Below are 27341 nucleotides of genomic sequence, written 5' to 3' on the forward strand. Positions count from 1 at the left end.
TCAGATGCTGTGATACCTTACCCTGAAGTCATGGATTATTGCTCACAATATCAGCCAGTGGATTGATTGTCTGGTCCAGACTGAATTATTTACAGACCACCATCCAATTCCTGGAATATCTTTTGTAGTGTTCCAGCTCTATTCACATTGTACACTAAGAATGGGATTTACATATTGTACTCTTCTGGGGAAACTAACTGGGTCTCTGGGCTTGTTGACTAAACATGCAATCACTTGGCAACCCAGCCACTCCACCCGGAGTGTGATCAATGAACATACTGAACTTCTTCCTGGTGGAAGACTGTAACACCAACTATCAACTGGTGGTATCCAGATGGATGACTGTAACACCAACTATCAACTGTTGGTATCCAGATGGATGACTGTAACATCAACTGTTGGTATCCTGATGTGTGACAGTGACACCAACTGTTGGTTTCCAGATGGATGAATGTAACGCCAACTGTTGGTATCAAGGTGGATGAATGTAACGCCAACTGTTGGTATCCAGATGGATGACTGTAACGTCAACTGTTGGTATCCAGGTGGATGACTGTAACTCCAACTGTTGGTATCCAGATGGATGACTGTAACGTCAACTGTTGGTATCCAGGTGGATGACTGTAACTCCAACTGTTGGTATCCTGATCTGTGACTGTGACACCAACTGTTGGTTTCCAGATGGATGACTGTAACGTCAACTGTTGGTATCCAGGTGGATGACTGTAACACCAACTGTTGGTATCCTGATGTGTGACTGTGACACCAACTGTTGGTTTCCAGATGGATGACTGTAACGTCAACTGTTGGTATCCAGGTGGATGACTGTAACACCAACTGTTGGTATCCTGATGTGTGACAGTGACACCAACTGTTGGTTTCCAGATGGATGACTGTAACGTCAACTGTTGGTATCCAGGTGGATGAATGTAACGCCAACTGTTGGTATCCAGGTGGATGAATGTAACGCCAACTGTTGGTATCCAGATGGATGAATGTAACGCCAACTGTTGGTATCCAGATGGATGACTGTAACACCAACTATCAACTGGTGGTATCCACATGGATGACTGTAACACCAACTATCAACTGGTGGTATCCAGATGGATGACTGTAACACCAACTATCAACTGTTGGTATCCAGATGGATGACTGTAACACCAACTGTTGGTATCCTGATGTGTGACTGTGACACCAACTGTTGGTTTCCAGATGGATGACTGTAACGTCAACTGTTGGTATCAAGGTGGATGAATGTAACGCCAACTGTTGGTATCCAGATGGATGACTGTAACACCAACTATCAACTGGTGGTATCCACATGGATGACTGTAACACCAACTATCAACCTGTGGTATCCACATGGATGACTGTAACACCAACTGTTGGTATCCTGATGACTGACCGTGAAACCGATACTCTCAGCAATCGACTAAGAGAGTATTTCAAGTTTAGTTTTTGAACAGAGAGCTGAAATGTGGTACTTGTCTATATCACGTCATATTTTTTAGGAGCGGTGAGACGTCATAATATAGTGGTTAGTTTTTGTATATAAACTAGGGGCGGTCGGGTAGCCTAGTGGTTAAAGCGTTCGCTCGTCACGCCGAAGACCCGGGTTCGATTCCCGACATGGGTTCAATGTGTGAAGCCCATTTCTGGTGTCCCCCGCCTTGATATTGCTGGAATATTGCTAAAAGCGGCGTAAAACCATACTCACTCACTCACTCTATATAAACTAGTTACGCCTGGTATCCACCAGGTAGCGTCCAGATAGTGTGAAACTCTCCAAACAGATGCGGTCGACCTAAGTATAGTCCTCGCCACTTAAAAATCACGAAATATCGCCATCGTTAATCAACGAAGCCGGCTGTATTTGCTTATACAAGTTATTCTGCCGATGAGGAATATTATTTACACGAATGACAAAAACTGCAATGTACGCTTTCCAAGAAACGTCAACTATCTTAGCGATAAATGTCCTCATTGACTTCTGACCACGTGCTTACAATCCGAAGCATACGTGAAGCAATATATCTGTTAATTAATCATCGCGGTATTTGCTGATTCTATGTACAGTGAATATATATAGTAGCCAAGTTAAATGAGCAACGATCTAGGCAACTTGGGAAACGAGGACACCAACCAAGTCAGCGAGCCTGACCATCTGCCTCTTTCGTATAAATATGTAATGGTATCATGGAGATAATAAAACTGTGCTTTTAATGTTGCACTAGGAGATTGTATTATATTCTGTTCTGTGAATATGGCGCTAAGCTTGACTGAACAGCGCAGCATGAGGTTTCAAATGAAACTTGAACGCAATTATATTTAAATCAGTCAAGTTTAGCACCACATTTATAGAACATAGATTGTTTACTGCAAAACGTTTTTGTAACACGTATATACATCGAAAGCAAAATAACAAAAACGACATGAGGGCATGCATGAAAGCTAATGGTTGATTGATAAAGCAACAATAGAGAGAAGTTAATGGTTGATTGATACAGTAACAATAGAGAGAAGCTAATGGTTGATTGATAAAGCAACAATAGAGAGAAGCTATTGGTTGATTGATAAAGCAACAATAGAGAGAAGTTAATGGTTGATTGATACAGTAACAATAGAGAGAAGCTAATGGTTGATTGATAAAGCAACAATAGAGAGAAGCTATTGGTTGATTGATAAAGCAACAATAGAGAGAAGCTAATGGTTGATTGATAAAGCAACAATAGAGAGAAGCTAATGGTTGATTGATATAGTGACGATAGAGAGAAGCTAATGGTTGATTGATATAGTAACAATGAGGGAAGCTAATGGTTGATTGATATAGTAACAATAGAGAGAAGCTAATGGTTGATTGATATAGTAACAATAGAGAGAAGCTAATGGTTGATTGATATAGTGACAATGAGGGAAGCTAATGGTTGATTGATATAGTAACAATAGAGAGAAGCTAATGGTTGATTGATATAGTGACGATAGAGAGAAGTTAATGGTTGATTGATACAGTAATAATAGAGAGAAGCTAATGGTTGGCTGATATAGTTACAATGAGGGGAAGCTAATGGTTGATTGATATAGTAACAATAGAGAGAAGCTAATGGTTGATTGATATAGCAACAACAGAGAGAAGCTAATGGTTGATTGATATAGTTACAATGAGGGAAGCTAATGGTTGATTGATATAGTAACAATAGAGAGAAGCTAATGGTTGATTGATATAGTAACAACAGAGAGAAGCTAATGGTTGATTGATTTAGTGACGATAGAGAGAATTTAAATGGTTGATTGATATGGTAACAATAGAGAGAAGCTAATGGTTGATTGATATAGTGACGATAGAGAGAAGCTAATGGTTGATTGATATAGTGACGATAGAGAGAAGCTAATGGTTGATTGATATAGTGACGATAGAGAGAAGCTAATGGTTGATTGATATAGTGACGATAGAGAGAAGCTAATGGTTGATTGATATAGTGACGATAGAGAGAAGCTAATGGTTGATTGATATAGCAACAACAGAGAGAAGCTAATGGTTGATTGATATAGTGACGATAGAGAGAAGCTAATGGTTGATTGATATAGTGACGATAGAGAGAAGCTAATGGTTGATTGATATAGTGACGATAGAGAGAAGCTAATGGTTGATTGATATAGTGACGATAGAGAGAAGCTAATGGTTGATTGATATAGTGACGATAGAGAGAAGCTAATGGTTGATTGATATAGTGACGATAGAGAGAAGCTAATGGTTGATTGATATAGTGACGATAGAGAGAAGCTAATGGTTGATTGATATAGTGACGATAGAGAGAAGCTAATGGTTGATTGATATAGTGACGATAGAGAGAAGCTAATGGTTGATTGATATAGTGACGATAGAGAGAAGCTAATGGTTGATTGATATAGTGACGATAGAGAGAAGCTAATGGTTGATTGATATAGTGACGATAGAGAGAAGCTAATGGTTGATTGATATAGTGACGATAGAGAGATAGCCGAACAAAACAACTACCGCTGCCCGGACCCAGGTACCCGTGCGCGATAGAGCCATTTAGTATCAAGTTCAGTTGTGTGAACAGTGGTATAACGTTACCCAAACGTCTCATCAAAACAGAATAAGGAAGTTGTCATCCATACAATAACTTGTCTTTACTGTTATTACCAACAGTTCAACTCTGTGTTCAAGTCTGTGTAAGCCAGCTGTCATAAAAGATTGCAGTGCGTATACTTGAAGTAGACACCCCCCCGACCCGCTGCACACAGGGGACATTGTGGGGACTCATTGTGCGTCATGTGCCAGCCAGCAGATGCAGTTGAATCGCTGGTAAAGCCTTGGTAAAGCTTAAAGAAACCAAATGCACTAAAGGATTTCTGTTTTTGTGTTACACCTCAAAACTATCAATGTTTAAAGGGTTAACACCGCTGGATCATGTGTCGCACAGAAGATGATTGCATGTCGCGCGTTATTCGACGAGACCACTGACGACGGTAAGTCAAACATGAAACAGGTGGAGACACTTGTTCTAAACTATATATTCATATACGTTCTTTATCGTGGTCAGTTACAAGAGCGGTCATCGAAAAACCATTCCATGCGAGTGGTTTTGGTTGTAGACATTAAGTACGGGAAGAAAGCAAAATGCTTAGAACATGTTTAACAAATAGCCACTAAACTGTTGAACACAATGGCCTAGTTTGATAGGCTTACCTTGATGTTAGACATGTTGGTGCGTCTTTTGTGCAGATGGGGGAACAATGAAGGATTATGGTAGAAAAAATAGATTGTTTATGATCAGTTTTGATCTGTTATATACCACCTTCTATCTACACTCTCTATCTATCTACAAACCGGAGAAATATTAAGTTTACGCAATGGCGGAACATCTTAAAATCTTGTTTGATGCAATACATGTAGGAAATGACGTATCAACCAAAACAGTGAGCCTGACCACCCCATCCCGTTAGTCGCCTCTTACGACAAGCATAGTCGCTTTTTACAGCACGCATGGGTTGCTTAAGACCTATTCTTCCCCGGATCTTCACGGGTAGACAAACATGAGACTGACACAATGATGGAGCAGTGAAATCCATCTCCTGTTGATATATATACATGCGCCTCTGTATTCACCCTTCTTGCACTTATTGTGAGTCAACTATTTTGAAGTACTAAATATACATATTTAAGTGTTAGTTCAGCCAACAAAACGACATTCTCTAACTCTTGGTCGGCCGGTTCTCGGACGATCTTCTGTGGAATTGAACTGTGTGTTTCGGTCACAATGGCAGTAAATGGTGCTGTAGTGGACGTTGAAGTGGCGTGCAACAGAAGACTGCGATTTCCCTCTTTGGATACGTACTATGGCGATGTTCCGATCGGCAGTGCTGAGTCTCGACATTTTCGAACTTCGAAAATGTTGACAATTGAATGACAAATTATTGGCTTATGCTTGCCTTTTTATAGCCACTACCACGAGTTACGAATGCCATAATTTGCACGTGCATTTTACTTTTCCTCCATGACATTTTTTAACAAGTGTGAAAACAATGCCGTCAAAGACATTGCAAATCGACAATGGCTGCGTTTTGACGCACCGTTTGTCGAATATCAGGCCACCGACATTTTTTCAATAACATATATGCAATTTATATACCGGATTTTTTGTGTAGTCAGGTTCAATGAACTACGCACTATCTGTGCGTCTCTTTTCCTTTTTTTAAGAGTGTATATTCAGTGTAAGGGCTGGGACGGGTACTCGGGTCGGGTGGGTAATGAGTAGGACCCGGGTACCCACAGGACTACCCGGACCCGTGGCTAGTCACGCGATATATATTGTTTAATGACAAAAAAAATCACTTTATAACTACATGGTTACACGGCAATTTTAAGTCTCTAATGTTCGCATTTCTTCATGACTATGAACACGTTCCTTCTGACTTATATATGTTTGAACAAAGCTAAAACTTCAGTCAACTTCAGTGTATGCATGATCACATCGTTTTATATGTGTATCTGAATACATTCTGCCATGGCTACTGTCAAACTATTCCCAATAGGACATTCTGTACCTTTCTTTTGACACTAACAGCGGGTATCCGGATAGGGTCGGGTAATAGGGGTGTGGGTAGCCGGGTAGTAACTTTGGACTCGTCCCAGCCCTACTCAGTATACAAGCTTGCCAAGCTTGTGACAGCGCTCACAAAGTTACGTTTCTGAATGCAGTGCATTGTAGCATTTCTCAACAGCCTAGTTCGAACACAATAGTGGGTGGCACTTGGCCTCTGAAAGCAGACTGACATGCAAAGTGCGTATTGATTGAGCGGCGATAAATGGGATTATCTATGGAATCCGAGAAGGGACATTGACACATTGTCGCCCTCACAAAAACTAGCAAAACGTGTCAATATTAACCAAAATGCGACAATGCGACATTATCAATTTCGGGTTGAGGCGCATTATAACGACTTAATAATGCATATTTTGACCTTTTGTCGCATTGTCGCCCACTGGTAAAATATACTGAACCGCAAAAGAAACGTCACCATGGATAGATATATGAGAAACCGCACTTATGTGTCGCTGGTGTGTCCCCATGGTCTGTCGAGAAGTTTCCGCAGCAGTAACAAAGCGATCTTGAAGATGCTGTCGCACAATCTGACGAGCCCGTATATGGTCCTTTCGTGGACTTGAAATGCATTGGCTACTTGCCGGGCGGTTTGTCCAGCTTGAAATCGTCCAAGCGCTTGGTGTCGCTGATTTCTTGTCAATCTTGGCATGTGGTAGCAATTCAATAACGAATTAATTCTATCCGATCTGGGTGTATTTTAATAGGGCAAGAAATGGGAGAAAGCATGTGCATTTCAATTTGCACGGTACTCACGTGCGTCGGCTTACCATGGCCGTTGCCGTTTGGGCGATCGGTTTTATTGTCATCTGCTTTGGATTTTTTATCATCAAATTTTATTTTTCCGGACTAGGTAATGTTAAATTTTAGAAACTTTGACAAAAATTACCCAGATATTTAAATGACAACTTTTCATGCAGTGTTACCTGGGGTGACGTTTCTTTTGCGGTTCGGTATATAAAAAGATATTCAATGCGCAACAACGCGACAAATGGTCAAAATGTCGCGATGACGCATTGTCGCGCTTTGGTTAAGTTTGACACTTTTTGTTTCTTGTTTTTGTAAGGGCGACAACGCGACAATGTCCCTTCTAAGATTCCATATTTATCAATGTCTGTCGTGTCCCATGTGAAATACATGTGATATCATGCATGTGTCAACGGCACCACCACTGTATATAAACGCGCCCTCTTGTCATGCATATACAGATTGTATATGTATTTGTGAAAATAACTCATCCGTTTTATGACCGTAAACCTACTCACTTTGACAATATGCCGACATCAATCGAGTTTTCTTTTCAATATCTGTAAACAGCATTTTACAAACTGTAGTATCAACGGAGACAGCACTGTCTACAGGGCGGTCGGCTAGCCTAGTGGTTAAAGCGTTCGCTCGTCACACCGAAGACCCGGGTTCGAATCCCGACATGGGTACAATGTGTGAAGCCCATTTCCGGTGACCCCTGCCGTGATATTGGTTTGTTTGGTGTGTTTGTTGTTTAACGCCGCACTCAGCAATGTTCCAGCTATATGACGGCGGTCTGTAAATAATCGAGTCTGGACCAGACAATCCAGTGATTGATATCATGATCATCGATCCACGCAATTGGGATCGATGACACGCATCAACCAAGTCAGCGAGCCTGACCACCCGATCCCGTTCGTCGCCTTTTACGACAAGATTATTCACCTTTTACGGCAAGCATGGGTTGCTGAAGACCTATTCTACCCCGGATCTTCACGGGCCTGCCGTGATATTGCTGGAATGGTGCTAAAAGCGGCGTAAAACAATACTCACTCACTCACTCACTAACTCAACTACTACATCTTTAAATGCGAGATTGGAAGAATGAAGAAGTCTGCCCTCTGTCCACGTTGTTTACAGCTGACAGCGCGTCGTTCATGGCGTAAACAGGACAAAAACGTTTCCATAATCATAAGAAATGTCTACTAAAAGAGTCCATTGTATGATCCCAGCTATATCGTGCATGCATAAGATGTGTTTCTAAATCACTATCAAATAGCGATTATACCAGATCTTCGCGAAAAGGTGAGCGTAACTGCCCCATCGGTGGCACCGGTCACAAACACATGCTAAGGCAAGTCAATCGTCACTGAAAAATGTGATACTAATCAAAATAGTGAATTACCTCGGACATTATTTAAGTCGCTCCACATTTCTACCATAAACCGTTTTCAAAGCTTTGGCCTTGAATGTGATATCATTGATCAACCAACTTTTGAGCAAGAGCCGTATTTTCTTAGAAAGACTATGCTCAATTGTACCTAATGAAATTAATAATGTACACACCAAAGGCTGAAATTGCTGGAATATTGCTTGACATAAAGGGAAAGTTGACTATTGGGATGTTAAAGTCATCCCTGTTGTGGATGGAGTCTCGTCACTCTGAATCGTTATGCACAGATCTAAATATGAAACAGAAGAGGCGGTTTCACTTATCTCTTTTATTTCTAGTTCAAATAAATGGAAGGGAATTGGCTATTTGACCTTCATTGAACAATATCAGATCATTGATATGCATGCAGTTAAATTATTGGCCAACGACCATTGTATATATCACCTGGGGCGGCCAGGTAGCCTAGTGGTTAAAGTGTTCGCTCGTCACGCCGAAGACCCGGGTTCGATTCCCGAGATGGGTACAATGTGTGAAGCCCATTTCTGGTGTCCCCCGCCTTGATATTGCTGGAATATTGCTAAAAGCGGCGTAAAACCATACTCACTCACTCACTCACTTATCTTCTGTTAGGGGTAGTGAAATATTATGTGTAATAAGTATGGTTTGTCCTGGAATGTCATGGTTCCCTATCGTCCCTAGAGTATGTTTTAACATGTTGCATCTTTTGTTATCTGATTTCTGCATGGTCAGCATTTTCTTGCCTTTTCACCATAAAGTACTCCAAAAAGATTAGGGACCACCCGATTCTTTCATATTACTGTTAGTTCATCAGGACATGATAGATTACTTCAGCCACTATCTCGAGTCCCGTATCTGCGAAGGGCAGAATATGACAAGGATGTAGGGGTAGAGAGTATTCGAGCTTGTCCATGTTGTCGTATAGGGACCAGGACGTTACAGAGTAAGATATCGTTGAGTGAGTCCTCGCAAGCAGGCATGGTGGATCGTTGCGCGTGTACAACAACCTTTTAATAAAAACAGCCACAAACATCGGAACCCCCAGATGCTTTAAGCTTTACTCATATAATTCAGGAGAAGGGGGGGTGCCTGTCTCTGCTTCGTTCTGGTTGACAAATTTAAGTGTCGTTGGTATGTTTCGAACTTTTAAGCTAAGCTGAGGTAATATGTGCTTTTGTGACCGTGTGCTGTTTAACGACGATCAGTGTCTCCATGGTCCTTTGTGAGATGCAGTGGTGGTGGTGGTGGTGCTTAATATAATACTTGTAAAGGATACCCAAGGTCTATTCCTATAACATTTACTTGTGAACAAGATATTGCATATATTGTCTTACTCCTTTGTGAAAATGTGTCAATTTATTGAATGAGTTAGTTACGTTAAACGCCGGTTGACAATGGCAACAGACACTGTACAGAACCTTGCAACAGGTGCTTGACAACTGAAACAGTCGCTATACTGAACTTGCAACAGGTGCTTGACAATGATAACAGTCACTATGCTGAACCTTGCAACAGGTGCTTGACAATGGGAACAGGCACTGTACAGAACTGTAACACTATCAGTGTTTGCCAAATACGACTGATGTAACACTATCAGTGTTTGCCAAATAGGACTGACCCCGTGAAGACCCCGTGGATATGTCAAGTACATATCAAGTGGACCAGTGAGTGGTGGTTTCATGTCACCTTAAGGGGAACAATTTTAAGTGGCTCGTCATGGACACCACTTGATGGTCAATTTAATCTCAAGTTGACCACACCAAATTTTAGTACCTGTGCAAAACAAAATGCTTCACATTCCATCATTACTATATATAACGGGCGACTTCCAAATACCGGCAGACTTGGTCTCAGCACCCTAAGGTACAGGCGAGTATCTAGAGGGAGGAAGGAAAGACGGCACACTTCCTTTGACTTGTACATATGCCATTGTAATTAAAACTACGTAATCCTCAAACTGCCTTCTTGTGTTGTGTTACAAGAAGGGGTGGGGTTACGTAAACTGGTGCCAAGACCAGGATCACCTTAAGGAGCGAAGGAGAGGGACCCCAGGAGACGACTAGGATCGAGGGAATTGGTCCCGGGACTCGCAAAAAGGTGATTCTTTGGGTTGTTGCAAGTGTTTACGTGAGCAAAATGGCAGAATATGCACAATTCTTATAAGGGTTAGCGGGGGAAATAACGGGGCAGTTATCAGCACCCCACATCCCTCAAAGAAGCAAGGGCTTCGGCCACGCGTGAACAAAAAATTAGGGCTAGATTCGAACTCATGTTGGGAAAACCGAGTAGCCGAGGGCATGATTTTTATAGTAGAGGGCACGATTCTGGAGGCGAGAAGAGCCTACGGACGTTGATCATGCTAGACAGCGTCGTAATTGTTTCTCATGCGGGAAGCCAAGTCACCGGGCTAGGGATTGCAGATCAAAACGTGTTCATGCTGTTAATGAGAGAGAGAGCAAGAGGTCAGGGTATGTTGGCTATGCAATCAGCTGGGCCACTGTAAACGAAATTGTCCAAACAGACCACCAAGAAAATAAAACCAGGGAAACGAAATTCTCTTCCTCATAAGGAAGCCGATGAGGGAGGGAAGGCGACAAATGACCCAGTACATTCAATAAATGTAGCGGGGAGACCAAATTCGTGTAGTATCAACATAGGAAAAAAACAATGGAGGTGTTTAATTGATTCTGGGGCTGAAGTGTCGATAATGCATCGTATGGTGTACTATTAAAAAAAAGATAGATTTCCGTTAAACAAAAAGAAAGTCGCTTTACAAGGGGTTAATGGGAATTCGTTGCAGGTAGATGGGAATGTGAAAGTTCACTTTAGGATGAGAGGCGTCAATCTTTCCCATACCTTCTTTGTTGTAGGAAACATGAACAGAAATCTTATTTTAGGACACGATTGGTTGACAAAGGCAGGTGTTAGGGTGTATTTCGACTTGGATAGCTTAAGAGTAGGGAAAACTTATGTACCGCTAGAGGAAGATATCCATATATCTTCTCTAGTCAGGTTAGCAGCGGATACAATAGTAAAACCTCAGTGTAGAAATATTTTAAGGGCAAAATTTAAAAATAGACCATATTTTGACACCTCAATCACGTATGAAATCTCAGCAATTGAAAAGAGTTACCCAGCAAATGAACCAGGTCTACTCATAGGATATTCTATTGTTAGGATTGACAAACATAGGAATGTCCCATTACTGTTAGTCAACAACACCAACCGTACATTTAGGTTGAAGAGAGGTTGCGTACTAGGGAATCTAAGAAGCGTAGCAACTGACAACTTAGTGAACTTATCTGATGAATTAGCTGATAGGGACATATCCAGTGATCTCAATGTTGACATTGACGCTCCAGTTCATTTGAAATCAAGGTTAAATGATTTAGTGTCTCAATACAAGGATTTATTTGCAAAGAGTGATTTAGACTTAGCGCAGACAGAAACTGTACGTATGAAGATAGACACAGGTGACAATGTTCCGATCAAGATGAAGCCATATCGAACACCTCTTAACAAACGCAAGTTTGTAGATAAGCAATCGATGACATGTTAGATGCTAAGATCATTCGACGTTCTAGGTCACCATGGAGTTTCCCCATTGTCGTCGTTGAAAAAAAAGATGGCTCGAAGCGTTTTTGTGTGGACTTTAGGATTTTGAACTAAATTAGCCATCCTATTTCAACGCCTTTACCCCTCATAGATGACATCTTAACACAATTAGGAAATTAAGTTTTTCTCATATTTCGATCTTAAGTCTGGATACTGGCAGGTAAAAATGGACGATGAAGATAAAGAAAAAACTGCTTTTGCTTGTCATAGAGGTCTTTTTGAATTTAACATGATGCCTTTTGGATTTTGTAATGCTCATTCAGTTTTTATGGAACTTATGAATGAAGTTTTACAGGGTCTCGATGCATTTGCAATAGCCTACTTAGACGATATTTTGATATTCTCAAAATCCGAAGAACAACATTTAGTTCATATTGAGACAGTTTTTGAATGACTCCGTCAACATTCACTAAAACTCAAGTTGTCAAAATGTAGCTTTGCCAAGGAGGAAACTCAGGTTTTGTCATCAATCAAGATGGAATAAAACCTGACAACCAAAAGGTAGAGGCCATTAGGTCAATGGAAGCCCCAAGGTCAGTAAAAGAAGTACGAGGGTTCATAGGGATGTGCAGTTATTACCGCCGATTTATCCCCAATTTCTCAAAAATTGCTGAACCCATGGTAAAACTTACCAAGAAATTTGCGAGATTCTCATGGTCTGAAGAATGTCAAAAGTCTTTTGATTTCTTGAAAGACAGTCTGACGGTTGTACCATTACTGACCTATCCCGACCCGAATAGGCCATACACTCTGTACACGGACGCCAGTGACAGCTGTGTAGGGGTGTGTCTGGCTCAGACACACGAAAGTGAGGGTGAACAGGTAGAAAAACCCATTCACTTTCTATCACACAAATTGTCAGACACTCAGACACGTTGGTCGACAATTGAGAAAGAAGCCTATGCAATTCATTATGCTTTGCAAAAGCTTGATCATTATTTGCACAATGCGCAGTTCACGATCAAAACTGATCATCAACCACTGAGATATCTATTAGAATCTCCCATGCAAAACCGGAAAGTGCAACTATGGGCACTGGGAATCGCGTGCTATAACTATAGGACGAGTATATAGCAGGAAACAACAACACTTGTGCAGATCTACTATCTAGAGGCCCCATCAAACACAGATAACGGCTGCAGGCCTAATGAGGAAGACATTGAGATTGATCGACCCGACAACAGTCTGAGGATTGAGGCATTGAACTCCACCAAATTCAACCCTAAGGATTTTGCTAGCTGCGATTTGTCAATTCCCGAGGCATCTTCATTGCCACGCGGAATGGAAATGGATATAGACATGCAGAAAGAGCAGGATAGGGATGAAAACATCACGAGCATCAAAGAACAACTGGAAAAAGGTCAAGGTGACAAGTCACACTTAAAAAGGTACTTAGTCATAAATGATCTATTGTACTATGTCAGTGCAATTGAGGATGATCCATCGCCCAGGTTATATGTACCCGAAAAGTTCAAACAGATCGTGGTCACGCAATATCATGATGCAAACGGACACATGGGGATTGACAAGACATTTGAGGCAATAAAACTGAAATATTATTGGCCCAACCTCTACAAGGAGATAACTGAGTATATTGGCAAATGTATCCCTTGTCAATCTAGAACCATGAAGGCCCAGAAACTAGCATTGCAGGAAACTGAGATTCCGCCCTACCCATTTGTGAAGGTAAGTATGGATCTCTCAGGACCCTATCCGACAACATTATCTGGGAATAAATATATCATCGGATTTGTTGACCACTTCAGCGGCTGGCCTGAGGCGTTTGCAGTACCTGATGAATCAGCAGAGACAGTTGCCCATCTGATACTAGAGGAGATATTCCCGAGGTTTGGCTGTCCACTACAGATTGTCACCGATAACGGGACGGAGAATATTAACAAGGTTGTCAGTGAAACATTGTCAGCATTAGGGATCAACCATGTCAGGACGTCATTTTATCACCCCCAGTCCAATGCAAGAGTTGAGCGATTTCATCGTACATTACATGATGTCCTTGCGAAAAAGCTGAATGACAACGTAACAACATGGGACTTATACCTGAATCAAACCTTGGCTGCCATTCGTTTCAACATCTGTGAATCATCCAAGTTTTCGCCATCCTTCTTGCTGTACAATCGTGAAGTTGTTCTTCCTGTTGACAACCTGCTACGACCGAGACGTAAGTATGCAGGTGACGAAGAACATAAAACAGCACTGCAACAGCAGCACAAGGCATTCGTTCTAGTACACAAGAACATGAAGAAAGCAAAGAAAAGACAGGCCCGATATGCCAACAGGAGCAGTAAACCAAACAAAATCAAGGTTGGCGACCCTGTCTGCTATAGATTTCATCAAAGGAAGAGTAAGCTACAGAACAGGTGGAAGCCGTTCTACAGGGTTATTGAACAAACATCGCCAGTAACTTACATCATACGAAATCAGCTTGATGGATCAACTACACGAGATCATGCAGAACATCTAAGGATTGCTAATCTAGATGACTGGGAAATTCCCAAGGACACAGAAGGTAGACCTCGAAGAAAACAACATTATGTTGCACCACCATCCTCAGAATCAACCTCGGATGAGGAGGTACAAGGATCGAAGGATCCCATGTCAAGGACCACAAAGCGGTATAGACAGGAACGTTCAGACTCAGGACTCAGGAACTCAGGACTCAGGAACTCAGGAACTCAGGAACGTTAATAGAGTCACGTCACCTAGCTCTCAAGCGTTTGGCAAGTTCGGCTAACGGAACGTCATTCTCAGAGTCCGAGTCAGAGAATGACGTTCCGTTAGCCGAACTTGCCAAACGCTTGAGAGCTAGACGACGTGACTCTATTAACAATTCGACGGAGGACAACGGATCAAGTGAATCATCAGATAATGATAATGTATCTGTAAATGAGGTTAAGGAGACAAGTCAATTAACCCCTGATGATAAGGTTAAGAAGTTGCTTGATGCAGTAGCCGGGTTACTATAGGGCTTCGTAGTATCATCGGGCACTGCATGCATATCTTGTTTGTTTTGTATATATGGTATTGAGCATATATGGTATTCATGTTTAAGTATAACTGATGATTATAGTTGTATGTAGTCTTGGTTAGTCACAGTTATATATGTTTTTTTTATTCTGTATATTTGCTGAAAATGGGTGTGTTTACCATATTAACAGTGTTGTGTTTTGGTTTAGCCGGTGGTCTATTAGTTTCTGAAAACGTGTTTTTTCAAAAGGTCAACGATATTTCTACAACTCGTTCAAAATGGCTAGTAACACTAGTAACAGACATGAAACCTTATCTTGACTATATTCAAAGATGTAGGCGGGATATCGAAGAGGTTGCATTCGTTTTGCGTAGACTGATCAGTCGCTACCATAGCAGCACTGATGTTAACAAAGTAGAAGGAACCTTCTACAGGTTAGACAAGGAAATTACGGGTCTTAATAATACACTAAGTTCGCTAGAAGTTAGTTTTCTAGAATACAGAAAGTTGATGAGACCAAAACGATCATTAATCCCATTTATTGGCGATGCTTTAAGTTATCTATTTGGAACAGTATCCGAGTCTGATTTAAATTCAATCAAAAACAATATCAACAAAATTGCTAAGAACCAAGAAACCATATCGCATGTAGTTCATGAAGAACTCACTATTTTGAATGTAACAAGGATTCAAGTTCAGAAGAACCGACAAACAATTAATGCAGTAATTGATAATCTCAAGGAAGTAGAGGTTAATGTAGCCAACATCACCCGAACTCGGGCGGGGCGTATAGATAAACTTGAATGGGCCACTAACGCTTATCTCAAGATAGATTTAGTAACTGAAGACCTAAGACAAACAATACAAGCATTGATGTCTTATATCAATCACCTCCAATCACAATTTAATGCTCTTTCACTCGGACACTTGTCGCCAGGCACTGTCACTCCAAGTGAATTATTAGTATTATTACGTGAAATAAATATTCACTTACCAAATGGGTATAAACTTGCAAAGGATCCAGAAAAGGAATTATGGAATTATTATCGAACATTAACATGCTCGACCTTAGTTTATGAGGAAAAGATTTTGACTTCCACTATTAGATTATAATGGGCAATACGAAATTTATAAAATTCATAATTTACCAATACCTCTCCTCTCAGATGAAACGCATGAATTTACTAAAGTAGCTGGCATGGTTGCCACATATAAATTAGAATCACGCATGTTAGCTGTTGATGTTCGGCGAACTAAATACATGATATTAAAAGATGAAGAATACCGGGCGTGCAGTGAACCACTCACAAATTATTGTCAGATAAGCAGCCCGACTTATCCCATAAATCTTAGTCAGATGTGCATGATCGCGCTCTTCGTGAAAGATTTAGATAACCTCAAGAGCTTGTGTAAACGTGAAGTTACCACGCACATGATACTGCCTAGGACAGATAATATTGGTGAAGGCCAATGGGTCATTGCGACCGCTGAACAACTAGACTTTACTTTAGTATGTAAACATGTATTACTATTTACCCACCAATAGGTATGTTACGATTAAACGTCTCTTGTACAGCTTCAAACAATCATTTGACATTACTACCATTTTATCGTAATGAAAGCAGTTTTGAATTAAATGAGGTCTGGGCTCAGTTACCTCATATGCCAAACGTTTCCGATATGCTGTTATGGAAACCCTTTAAGGAAAAATTCAGAAATGTGACAATATCGAAAGTTCCAAATCACCTCAAGAATATAGATACGGTATCCATTAAACATTTAATTGATGAATTACATAGTGTAAATACTGAAATTAGTTGGGAAAAGAAAAGTAACTGGAAATGGTGCTTAGTTGGGGGTATCGTGTTACTAGTCATAATATTATTGATAATGGTTTTAAGATATAGAAAATTGTGGCTATCCAAAATGCTCATTTGGGGAAAGCACACCCAGGAAACACCCGAATTCGAGTTGGTGGGATCTGATGTGATCCAGGTCGCGAGTACCGACTCCAGGGGCGGCTTAGCTTCTGCACCAGTGATGACGGGGGATCAGACTTCGGCGCCGACAACGACGTCATCAATACGACGCCTGTACCCTGGCCTGGATGCCCACTACTAAACTGTACAGTGTTGCGGTATTGTTGCTGCGTGAACTAAGATGAACAGGCTGGTGACGAAGATGGACGGCGGCCATATTGGAACTTGTGGTGACGACCATAAAGTTGAACTAAGTTGAAAAGAAGAACACAACGCAGAACTGACGATCACAGATGACCATAATGGTGTGTCTGTAGCCGGTCGAGGGCCAAGATTGTGACGAAGTGACATTTTAAAAGCGATTAAGTCCGGTCACGGACAGCATGATCGTTGTAAAATATTTACACTCTTTTTTGTATATGTATATATGGAACTGTGTGTATTTTTAAGATCGACTTATGAAGCCTGGAAATATCAACGATATTTCCAAGTAGAAAGGGGCGGATGTAACACTATCAGTGTTTGCCAGATACGACTGACACCGTGGATATGTCAAGTACATATAACACTATCAGTGTTTGCCAAATACGACTGATGTAACACAATCAGTGTTTGCCAAATACGACTGACCCCGTGAAGACCCCGTGGATATGTCAAGTACATATCAAGTGGACCAGTGAGTGGTGGTTTCATGTCACCTTAAGGGGAACAATTTTAAGTGCCTCGTCATGGACACCACTTTATGGTCAATTTAATCTCAAGTTGACCACACCAAATTTTAGTACCTGTGCAAAACAAAATGCTTCGCATTCCATCATTACTATATATAACGGGCGACTTCCAAATACCGGCAGACTTGGTCTCAGCACCCTAAGGTACAGGCGAGTAGCTAGAGGGAGGAAGGACGGACGGCACACTTCCTTTGACTTGTACATATGCCATTGTAATTAAAACTACGTAATCCTCAAACTGCCTTCTTGACAACTGAAACAGTCGCTACTCTGAACTTGCAACAGGTGCTTGACAATGATAACAGTCGCTATACTGAACCTTGCAACAGGTGCTTGACAATGATAACAGTCGCTATACTGAACCTTGCAACAGGTGCTTGACAATGATAACAGTCGCTATACTGAACCTTGCAACAGGTGCTAGACAAACAGAAACAATCGCTATACTGAAACTTGCAACAGGTGCTTGACAATGGTAACAGTCGCTATACTGAACCTTGCAACAGGTGCTTGACAATGGAAACAGTCGCTATACTGAATCTTGCAACAAGTGCTTGGCAATGGGAACAGACACTGTACAGAACCTTGCAACAGGTGCTTGACAAAGGTAACAGACACTATACTGAACCTTGCAACAGGTGCTTGACAAACTGAAACAGTCGCTATGCTGAAGCTTGCAATAGATGTTTGACAATGGTAAGAGTCGCTATACTGAACCTGAATACTGAATACAAAAACCCTATTCCTATAACATTCACTTTACATATATTGTCTTAATCCTTTGTGAAAATGTGTCAATTTATTGAATGAGTTAGTTGCGTTAGACGCCTCTTGACAATGGGAACAGACACTGTACTGAACCTTGCAACAGGTGCTTGACAATGGTAATAGTCAATATACTGAACCTTGCAACAGAAGCTTGACAATGGGAACAGACAATATACTGAACCTTGCAACAGAAGCTTGACAATGGGAACAGACAATATACTGAACCTTGCAACAGAAGCTTGACAATGGGAACAGACAATATACTGAACCTTGCAACAGGTGCTTGACAATGGTAACAATCAATATACTGAACCTTGCAACAGGTGCTTGACAATGGTAACAGTCGCTATACTGAACTTTGCAACAGGTGCTTGACAATGGTAACAGTCAATATACTGAACCTTGCAACAGGTGCTTGACAATGGTAACAGACAATATACTGAACCTTGCAACAGGTGCTTGACAATGGTAACAGTCAATATACTGAACCTTGCAACAGGTGCTTGACAATGGGAACAGACAATATACTGAACCTTGCAACAGGTGCTTGACAATGGGAACAGACAATATACTGAACCTTGCAACAGGTGCTTGACAATGGTAACAGTCGCTATACTGAACTTTGCAACAGGTGCTTGACAATGGTAACAGTCAATATACTGAACCTTGCAACAGGTGCTTGACAATGGTAACAGACAATATACTGAACCTTGCAACAGGTGCTTGACAATGGTAATAGTCAATATACTGAACCTTGCAACAGGTGCTTGACAATGGGAACAGACAATATACTGAACCTTGCAACAGGTGCTTGACAATGGGAACAGACAATATACTGAACCTTGCAACAGGTGCTTGACAATGGTAACAGGCAATATACTGAACCTTGCAACAGGTGCTTGACAATGGTTATAGAACCATATTGGTATATAAACTCCACGCCAAAAGAAACGCGAACCATAGAGTGAGTGAGTTAATATTTAACGTCGCATCGGCATTAATTCAGCCATATAGCGACGCGAACCATAGAAACATACGGAAAAGTATTTACGTAAGAAGAGATGTTTTCAGCGTGTACACTTTAATTGCAAAACTAACAATCAGTCAACTAACAATTACCACAGTGTCTTTATTCTTATCACGATATGCTGCACGCGATTTCCTAACTTTACGCGCTAATCCTGCACGAGACAAATTGTGCATCTTGAGTCATGGATCTATGACGTCACATATGATGCGGTCATGAGCGTCGGTTCTCACAACATACCAGTATTTCCGTTTGTGCGTAAAACTAATCTGATATCTCTTGAATATGAGTAATTCCTCATATATTAACCAACATGTATGATTCGCGTTTCTTTTGTAGGTGAGTATATGTTAAATTGAGTCTTATATGTTTGAATCCCTCTTTTAGATGCAGTGCAGACATGGGTTTTCACACGTCTCACTGGCTGTCACGACGTCATTGTTCCATGTCCACGGCGCTACTGCTCACCATCCTCGTCTACATCTCTCTGTGGACATTATCATTGGTGGCTTGGACCAGTCACAGTACAGGAAGTGACGTAATATCCATGTCACTTGATTTAAGTCATCAATACTTTGCAAAGCAAACGGTAAATGGAGATCCCGCCCAGGGTGGAGGAAATGGTGGCTTGTCTGGAAACACGTCTTTACCAAAGACATCAAAAACAGGATCTGATGGCACTGGTGGACAGTACAACAATGATTTGATTCTTGGACCTGTAGCTGACCGTCTTGAAACCACATTGGAAGATTTTGACGTAGTAGATAAATACCACAAAAATACACGTTCACTGAAACCTTCAAAGAACAAAACTTCTAAAATTGGACATTCAAAGGACGCATCTATGTATTCGTCAGGTGGGAAACAAAGAAGTTCTGACTTCGACAATATCAGAAAATATTTCATTGGTCGTGAAAATATGACGAACTCTTTTGTAAATCTTCATCGATACCATTTCTCAATGAAACCAGTGATGTGTTCTAGCAACGCACACATAAAAATTATTATTCTGGTGCATTCAGCCGTTGGCCATTTTGAAAATCGGCAGACTATCAGACGTTCACTTCATGACAAAAGGACTCGCACCGGAATTCTGTTCGAATTCGTGTTTTTGCTCGGTCAGACTTTAAACACGAGTCTCCATCGAAAATTGACCGCGGAATCGGAAAAATATAAAGACATTGTTCAAGGAAATTTTACCGATTCATATCAGAATATGACATACAAACATATAATGGGACATCACTGGGTAGTGCACAATTGCAGACATGTGAACTACGTCATCAAAATTGACGATGACGTCATCGTTAATGTTGAAAACGCAGTGAACTATATTTCGACCAAGAGAATTAAGGAAGGACAAATAGTGTGCAGTGCCAATTTAAAAAGTAAGATTAAAACATTTGGAAAGTGGGTCCCCAAGAAAAATCAATTTCCTTTCGACCACTATCCGCCATATTGTTCCGGATTTGCATACTTGGCACCAATGTCAGTAATAAAGCGTCTGTATGGGGCATCGTCTTCAGTGCGCATGTACTGGATTGATGACGTGTACATCACGGGTTTGCTGACGCTCGCCACTAACACTACTATCGTAGCTCTCTCAAATATGGAAGCATATAAGCACTTAGTAAAATCCCCAATACCAACGTATATAATGAAGAAAGCACTGTTCATATTCAATGACCCTGGTTATACATATGGTCGCTATTCTTGATTGAAAACATGTCCATGAGAAATAAACTCCCGGGTGTCTTTTGATATTAAATATTATATATCAACACGAGTCAATATAGTTTACAAACTCCGATGACGTCACAATGGTCTTCAAAGTATCATGGTTGTTTATTACTAATCTCATTATAATCAGACTTAGTTCTCGCTACCGCTAAACAAAGACCTGAGGACATTCAATTGCGGATCATGTCAGAACGACCTTTCATCTGACCAATCACAGCATCGCTTATCAGATCATGAAGTGACAGTTGGAATGTGATTTTTAATCGTGTAACCTCGAAAACACACACACACAGGGTATTCCGAACGACAGTTATGGGCTTCATGTCTGTATTCATACATTCTACGCCATCTATTAGCAATTCCAGGATGTTCTTTTGTTCAGTTTTTATTTTTTTAATCGAGTACATGTCAATATATGTTTCGAGGCGTCGTCGCCAGTTTGAAGCTTGTGCCGTAAAGCTCGATTAAGCTGCCTTCTGATTGGCTATTGTCGACCTCTTGTTAGTCATTCCATTGGTCGGTCAAAGTTCGCGAAAGGTCGGTCTGACGTGCCCCCTAATGTGGGACGTCCTCAGATCTTTGTTTAGCGGTGGCGAGAACTAAGATGATCTTAGATCTGATTTTAATGAGATGAGGCTGTTTGCTTGCTTGTCTCTTGTTTAACGCCGTACTCAGCAATATTCCAGCTCTATGACGGCGGTCGATAAATAATCGAGTCTGGACCAGACAATCAAGTGATGACATCATGAGCATCAATCAACGCAATTGGTATACGATGACATGCATCTACCAAGTCAGCGAGACCACCCGATCCCGTTAGTCGTCTCTTATTATTGCTATGTACTTTCATTGTAGCTATATACAGTCAAGTCTCGTTAATCCGACACTCGTTAATCCGACAATCGGCTTTATCCGACACTAATGATGGGAACCGATTAAATCAGTGCTATTTAGTCCCGTTAATCCGACAGTCTCCCACGCCGACTCCGACACACATAATTTGCAACAAATTACCGAAATCACTCAGTAATCAGTCTCGTTAATCCGACACAGTGATCAGCTTACTCCGTGGTCATCTGCCAGCGAGTACACAGCCCCATGTTTTGATGCGAGACGAGTCGGCGAGTAGCTGCATATTTCAACGGCTGCAGAGATAAATTTGCTTAACAATAAACAATTACTGCTTTAATTAAACAAAACAGGATTACTCACATGCCTTGATTATCTCAATCTCATAAAATCGGATACAAGTTCTGGCTACCGCTGAGGACGTCCCATTACAGATCACGTCAGATCGACCTTTCGCAAACTTTGACCGACCATTGTATTACTTGATCTCACAGAAGGAAGCTAGATTTAGATTACATATAATATTAAATATATGTTGATATATACTCTTCCAAAAAAGAAACGCAAAGCCAGATTTGTGTGAGGTAGGACAATACATTTATACTAGGAACCGTAGAATTTATTGAGACAAAATGTTGTGGAGAGAACACTTGGTGGTTGTAGTCATATCAGTTATCGGTACATAGGAAAAGTCAAAGGTGAAGGTCAGCTACCATCAATAACGCGTATGTCCCCGTTGGAATTGATAGCGGCCTGACATCTCCTGCCCGTGGAAGAGACAAGTATGCGAATCACATCCTGGGGAATGGTAGCCCACTCGTCCTTCAACGCAAAAGCCAACTGCTGCTACGTCTGGGGTTATGGATGACGTCGGCGTGGCCGTCGATCCAATTCATCCCACAGGTGCTCTATCGGGTTCAAATCCGGGGATCTGGAGGGCCAGGGGAGAGCATCAGTAGTATAGTGTCACCAGGCAGAAGTTGGTTTTGGTAGACCATGGTAGACCACCAGACTGAAAGGGTCCCCCAACCTATCGGAGCGAGCGCAAGGGAAGAGGGGGGGGGGGGGGGGGGGGGGGGTAGTATATGATGACTCATGGATCAACAGCACGTCACAGGTGTGGGGGAATGAAAGGTGTGTGTGTTTATAAGGTAGAAAAGAATTCGTAAGTAAACACAAGTAAAGGGTATTAATAGAGCTATGTGTATGGCGTGCTGCCCTGAATAGACAAGCAGCCCAGTTTGAATTGAGCGCGCTTGACAACTCACGTGACCTCGTCGTTTCAAATTGTTTATTGGTCATAATAGTTTCGTTTATTTCAGGCGTTAGTAGAAATTACAATTAGTGTACAACTCACGTAGTCGTTCAAATTGACCGCGCTCGCTAGAGCGTGCGACTTGGTTTGGTGAATGCAGGGTGTGTGTTGAAAGTACAATCATACCGCAATAGAGACGGGTTGTGTCAACATGATATACGCCGGATAATGTAGGTGGGGAAAAAAATGTACGTCGAGCTGGATCAAATTCATCTTACACGGTCTACACGTTGTACACCATGAACGTTAGACAACCTGTATAGAAAAAAATATATAGACAAAATAGATAAGACTACGCAATCAGCAAGCTAGCAGTGTAGTTTACATTTAGCGCGCAAGAACGAGCTAATGTGTAGCAGAGTGAGACTAAGCGATCGACCGCCCATAACAATGCCGACATACCCCGGCCTTACAATTAATGTTAACATACCAACCTCGCCTGAAGCTTCCCATTCATAAATTGTGTGACCAGTGTCCCGTATTTATGATATGTTAGGGAACATGTGTTGTACATTTGTTATTTTAAAAGGGAGTTAGTTCAGAGAGGATATATATATATATATATATATATATATATATATATATATATATATATATATATATATATATGTATATGTATATATATATATATATATATATATATATATATATATATATATATATGTATATATATATATATATATATATATATATATATATATGGGTATTCCCCTCATTAAACCTTTCTTTCGTTGGTGTCTATTAAACGTATCCGGTATTTAATACATTTGAATGATGTAGGCAAGTATGTGCGTGTAGATGTTGTACCTATATCCGAACACGAACGTATGACACCTTTCAATAGATCAATTACGGTTCTAACCACGACACGCAACATGACTATGAGCGTGGTTAGCAGTTCATATTCATAAACACATCGTAAATGACAGATTTCTGATGAATGAACTCGCCCGCACACATGTCTATAGGGTTATGTTCGCCCGAACTGTAAACAGTGACACATTGATAACAGGAAGGATGTGTGGAATGCACTCGTCCTTGTAAGGGTAAAATACGCGTTTAAACTCACCATTTAAATGATGACATTACTTTTTAGATGTATTGGTATCAGTGAGTGAGTGAATTTAGTTTTACGCCACATTCGGCATTATTCCAGCTCTAGGACGGTGGTCTGTCAATAAACGAGTTTGGACCAGACAATCCAGTGATCAACAGCATGAGCAGCGATCTGTGCAACTAGGAACCGATGGCACGTGTCATCCGAGTCGGCGAGACTGACCATCCAATCCCCGTCAGTCGCCGATAAGCATGGGTTACTGAAGGTGCTGCTCTTAAACGGTTTCGTACGGTCTGATCGGAGAATCTGCGCAGTCCGGGTATTTAGGATGCGGTTGAAGTGGCTGTGGTCGTCCTTTCACGTAGGTGGCGCAGTCGGATGTAGCGGTCTTGGGCGGGGCTGGTTACTCTTGGTCGTCCAGACCTTGGCCGATCACGTGTTGATCCATGCTGTTGAAACCGATCCCACAGACTTGTGATGGTGCTGGGCGCTTCATTAAAAACCCTGGCTGCAGCTGATGGGGATTCCCCTGAAGTTGTTTCTTTGCACTTCTTGGTATGTTGTTGAACTGTCACTGTTCGATTGTCCAATCAAAATCCCACTTTAATACCGTTCATAGTGCTGCTGCACGTGCAGTACGTGCAGCTCCATGGCCCATTTCGTAATGCACTGGGTGCGGTTTTTTTCCGAATCGTACGTGTTTCCCGACTAATGGTTTGCATGTCCTTGTTGTGGTCATTTAGATCCGGGAAATGTGTCACAGACATTTTAACACATTAAACCTCTTCATTTTGCTCCTCTTGGTCCGCTATTTTTGCTTTTATGGCCAAAAATATCCGTATTGCGTTTTATTTTTTAAGAGTATATCTTTAGACTGTGATAGACAGTAAAAACCATTTACAATATAATAGTATTTTCTATACATAGTGCAATAAATGGAGCGTGTTATGCTACAACTATTGGGTCAATTACGGGCTGAAATTAAGACTACGAGCCGCGGGAAGCTGAAGAAAGGGGTGCTCTTACATCAGGACAGTACGTCAGTGCACAAATCATTGCCATGACTACAGTCCACGAAGAGTCTGTGAACTCCTTCAGCACCCGCCTTATTCTCCTGATCTGGCTCCGTCAGACGTCTATCTGTTCCCATACGTAAGAAGGGTCTAGCCGGAACCCATTTCGAGTCGCACGATGACGTCACAGCAGCTATGGAGAACTTTTTGGACAGCCAAAATAAGACAAAGGGGTAAAAAAAATAATAACATATACTGAACAACAAAAGTTCCTGTGACATTGAATAAGATTTAATGCAAAGGTATGTTTTTTACCAAATCAGATAAAAGAATCCTGTAAGTGTTCAAATGGTTTAATTTGACATACTGACTTCAGAATATGCGTGATTTCATAAAAAAAACATGAACATGCCAAAATGTCAATTAAAAAATCAATAGCGTGTGTGTGGTTGCAAAGCAAGCAACACATCTTCGTCTCATGGAATGGACCAGGCGTCGCACAAAACACAACTCGTCATTGGCTAAGGCAATTTGAATGACGTACGCCACAGGGACGGCATCGCTCGAGATCATGTTCTACCCTATGTGCAAATGCAACGTCACGTTGCAGCAGGATAGAGCCCGCCCACACTTTGAACGTTTTGTATAACGGACTGTTTGAGGCAGCATAACATTGCTGTACTGTCATGGTCGTTATCTTTCATTTGAACAAATCTGAAAATTTAATTGCGAGTTCTAAATTTTTTTTATTATTTAATACAATACGCAGATGAAGTGGGCCAGAGTGAGTGAGTTAGTTGGGTTTAACGCCGCTTTTAACAGTATTCAGCAACGATATACACCCTCAGAAGCAGGCCTAAGGACCTGATACGTTTTCAGTGGATTTTCTGCATGATTTACCATTGGTTCCATTGAAATATGCCCTGTTCTTATTATGATGCAACTTTATGGGGATTGTCTTTGTACTTGTTTGTAGTTGAAAGCACTCAGCAATATTTCAGCTATATGACTGCGATCTGTAAATAATCGAGTCTGGACCAGACAATCAAGTGATTGATATCATGAGCAATTGGGATAAGATGACAAGCATCAAACCAAGTCGGTGAGCCCAACCACCCAATCCCGTTGCCTCTTTCAAGCATGGTCGCCTTTTAGGTGTCTTTGTAATTTGTGTGGCAATATATATTTAAAGTGTGTACATATTCCATAGTATCTTAGCTCCCTGCTGCTTTTCTTTATATTGCTGTCTGAATGCTTCGCTTGGAGATCCTTAGAAGCCCAAGAAGCCTCAACAGTGGCTGGCAGAACTTTACCAGACCCAACCTTCTATGGAGGTATTTCTTCACTCAGCGACATGGTATGGGAGTAAAGATCTGATCGTAAAGAGACTGCCACCAATAAGAGTGTGTGCACCAGATTACCCATAGGAATCAACCCTATCAAAAGCTGATCTCATGAGCTGTGATTGCACCAGAATATGCCATGCAAAGGGAGACAACTCTGCACAAGTTGTGAACAAACAAAAACGGAGAGTGTTTTCAAAAATTGAAAATTGAATTGAAGTAACAAATACAGTGAAATAATCGATTGCAAAAACAGTTGGCAATTTGTATTCCTGATCACCTTATGTCTTATTGCTATGATTTGAATAGTGGGGAATATCACTCCTGGTAAACAGGGAACATTAAGTGTAGTTGGCGATGTTCTTATTTAATGTAACATGTAGATACACATTTAGTCTGTCTTACAGACCCTGATACAAATATATATCAAATACAGCCCATGCAAGTCTATGTTTGGCAAGTCTAGATTACAGCAGTATCAGTATCTGAAAATGAAGAGTCACTGGGGTCCCTTTTATTATATTTTATATTAAGATAACTGAACAACTGTTTTTTTCTGTACGATATGTTCATTTCAGAGACTAGATGTTAGTCTAATACACATTACACATCAATACTGTAGCTTTACACAAAAT

General features: G+C 41.1%; 1 protein-coding gene across 1 annotated transcript; it reads left to right on the forward strand.

Moving 5' to 3' along the window:
* Positions 1 to 4336: 4336 nt before the first annotated feature.
* LOC139459731 (beta-1,3-galactosyltransferase brn-like) lies at positions 4337 to 21136 on the forward strand. Its single transcript, XM_071241380.1, has 2 exons — positions 4337 to 4491; positions 19777 to 21136. The coding sequence occupies exon 2, from the start codon at positions 19790 to 19792 to the stop codon at positions 21104 to 21106; it is 1317 nt and encodes a 438-aa protein (XP_071097481.1). The 5' UTR covers positions 4337 to 4491; positions 19777 to 19789; the 3' UTR covers positions 21107 to 21136.
* The last annotated feature ends 6205 nt before the right edge of the window (positions 21137 to 27341 follow it).

This window comes from Haliotis cracherodii, unplaced genomic scaffold, assembly GCF_022045235.1.
Source record: "Haliotis cracherodii isolate W230 unplaced genomic scaffold, xgHalCrac1.p SCAF_13, whole genome shotgun sequence".
Taxonomy (NCBI): domain Eukaryota; kingdom Metazoa; phylum Mollusca; class Gastropoda; order Lepetellida; family Haliotidae; genus Haliotis; species Haliotis cracherodii.

Bases quoted from the DNA above. Each gene is read 5' to 3' on its own strand.
- LOC139459731 (XM_071241380.1), top strand. From the start codon at position 19,790: ATGGGTTTTCACACGTCTCACTGGCTGTCACGACGTCATTGTTCCATG.